This window comes from Nanorana parkeri, unplaced genomic scaffold (assembly GCF_000935625.1).
Source record: "Nanorana parkeri isolate BGI_ZX_2015 unplaced genomic scaffold, ASM93562v1 scaffold3665, whole genome shotgun sequence".
NCBI lineage: Eukaryota > Metazoa > Chordata > Amphibia > Anura > Dicroglossidae > Nanorana > Nanorana parkeri.
Genome location: NW_017309933.1, coordinates 9,709 through 11,448, shown reverse-complemented (window position 1 = coordinate 11,448; position 1,740 = coordinate 9,709). Strand labels below are relative to the sequence as shown.

At 52.1% G+C, this 1,740-nt stretch overlaps 1 protein-coding gene across 1 annotated transcript in view; it reads right to left on the bottom strand.

Moving 5' to 3' along the window:
* The window catches only part of LOC108803386 (pseudokinase FAM20A-like), a gene marked incomplete at its 5' end in the record, with an annotated part of 24,819 nt that overhangs the window by 13,795 nt on the left and 9,284 nt on the right, over positions 1 to 1,740 (bottom strand). The window contains 2 exons of the mRNA XM_018575229.1: positions 267 to 447; positions 535 to 690. Of these exons, the coding sequence (XP_018430731.1) occupies positions 267 to 447; positions 535 to 690 (337 nt within the window). The remainder of the gene's footprint in view (positions 1 to 266; positions 448 to 534; positions 691 to 1,740) is intronic.

Below are 1,740 nucleotides of genomic sequence, written 5' to 3'. Positions count from 1 at the left end.
GACTCTGGTGTGACCTCTGGGGGGATGCTTGGACTCTGGCGTGACCTCTGGGGGGGAAGCTTTGACCCTGGTGTGACCTCTGGGGGGGAAGCTTTGACTCTGGTGTGACCTCTGGGGGGATGCTTGGACTCTGGTGTGACCTCTGGGGGGATGCTTGGACTCTGGCGTGACCTCTGGGGGGGAAGCTTTGCCTCTGGTGTGACCTCTGGGGCTCACTATGATGCCAGTCTTGCAGTCACATACATGGCAGACCGCCGACTACTTACTCCTCCTTCCCGGTGAATGTGTAGGAGCGGATCCAGGGACTCGGCACAGACAGACGGGGGGCAAATGCCAGGGAAGGCAAGAATGCCGAGAGCGATCCCTCCATGAGGTGCGGACTCCCACACACGGCATACTCAGTCTTACACATGTATAAACACTTGGCAAAGAAGCACACATTGTTTGCTGAGGAAAGAAGAGACAAATGACAACGGAGGAACCCGGAATAGACCCAAAGATGTCACAAGACGTCCACTCCCCCAACCCCCATACCTGGAGAGACGAAGAAGACACTCTCCAAGTCAGCATTGCTGGTCACCTCCAGGATGTCGCTGGTCACATTGACTAATCGGCCGGCAACAGGAGGAACTCTCCGGAAGTCTAGAATACTGCAGACAGAGGATGATGAGAGTGATGGGAGGAGGAAGTCTAGACAGAGGATGGTGAGAGTGATGGGAGGAGGAAGTCTAGACAGAGCATGATGAGAGTCATGGGAGGAGGAAGTCTAGACAGAGGATGATGAGAGTCATGGGAGGAGGAAGTCTAGACAGAGGATGATGAGAGTCATCAGAGGAGGAAGTCTAGAAAGAGGATGGTGAGAGTGATGGGAGGAGGAAGTCTAGAGAGGATGATGAGAGTCATGGGAGGAGGAAGTCTAGACAGAGGATGGTGAGAGTGATGGGAAGAGGAAGTCTAGAGAGAGGATGATGAGAGTCATCAGAGGAGGAAGTCTAGACAGAGGATGGTGAGAGTGATGGGAGGAGGAAGTCTAGAGAGAGGATGATGAGAGTCATGGGAGGAGGAAGTCTAGAGAGAGGAGGATGAAAGTGATGGGAGGAGGAAGTCTAGAGAGAGGATGATGAGAGTGATGGGAGGAGGAAGTCTAGACAGAGGAGGATGAGAGTGATGGGAGGAGGAAATCTAGACAGAGGATGGTGAAAGTCATCAGAGGAGGAAGTCTAGAGAGAGGATGGTGAGAGTGATGGGAGGAGGAAGTCTAGAGAGAGGATGATGAGAGTGATGGGAGGAGGAAGTCTAGAGAGAGGATGATGAGAGTGATGGGAGGAGGACGTCTAGAGAGAGGATGATGAGAGTGATGGGAGGAGGAAGTCTAGACAGAGGATGATGAGAGTGATGAGTGATGGGATGATGAGAGTGATGGGATGATGAGAGTGATGAGTGATGGGACGATGAGAGTGATGGGACGATGAGAGTGATGGGACGATGAGAGTGATGGGACGATGAGAGTGTGAGTGATGGGATGGAGAGTGATGGGATGATGAGAGTGATGGGATGATGAGAGTGATGGGATGATGAGAGTGATGGGATGATGAGAGTGATGGGATGATGAGAGTGATGGGATGATGAGTGATGGGATGATGAGAGTGATGGGATGATGAGAGTGATGGGATGATGAGAGTGATGGGATGATGAGAGTGATGGGATGATGAGAGTGATGGGACGATGAGAGTGATGGGA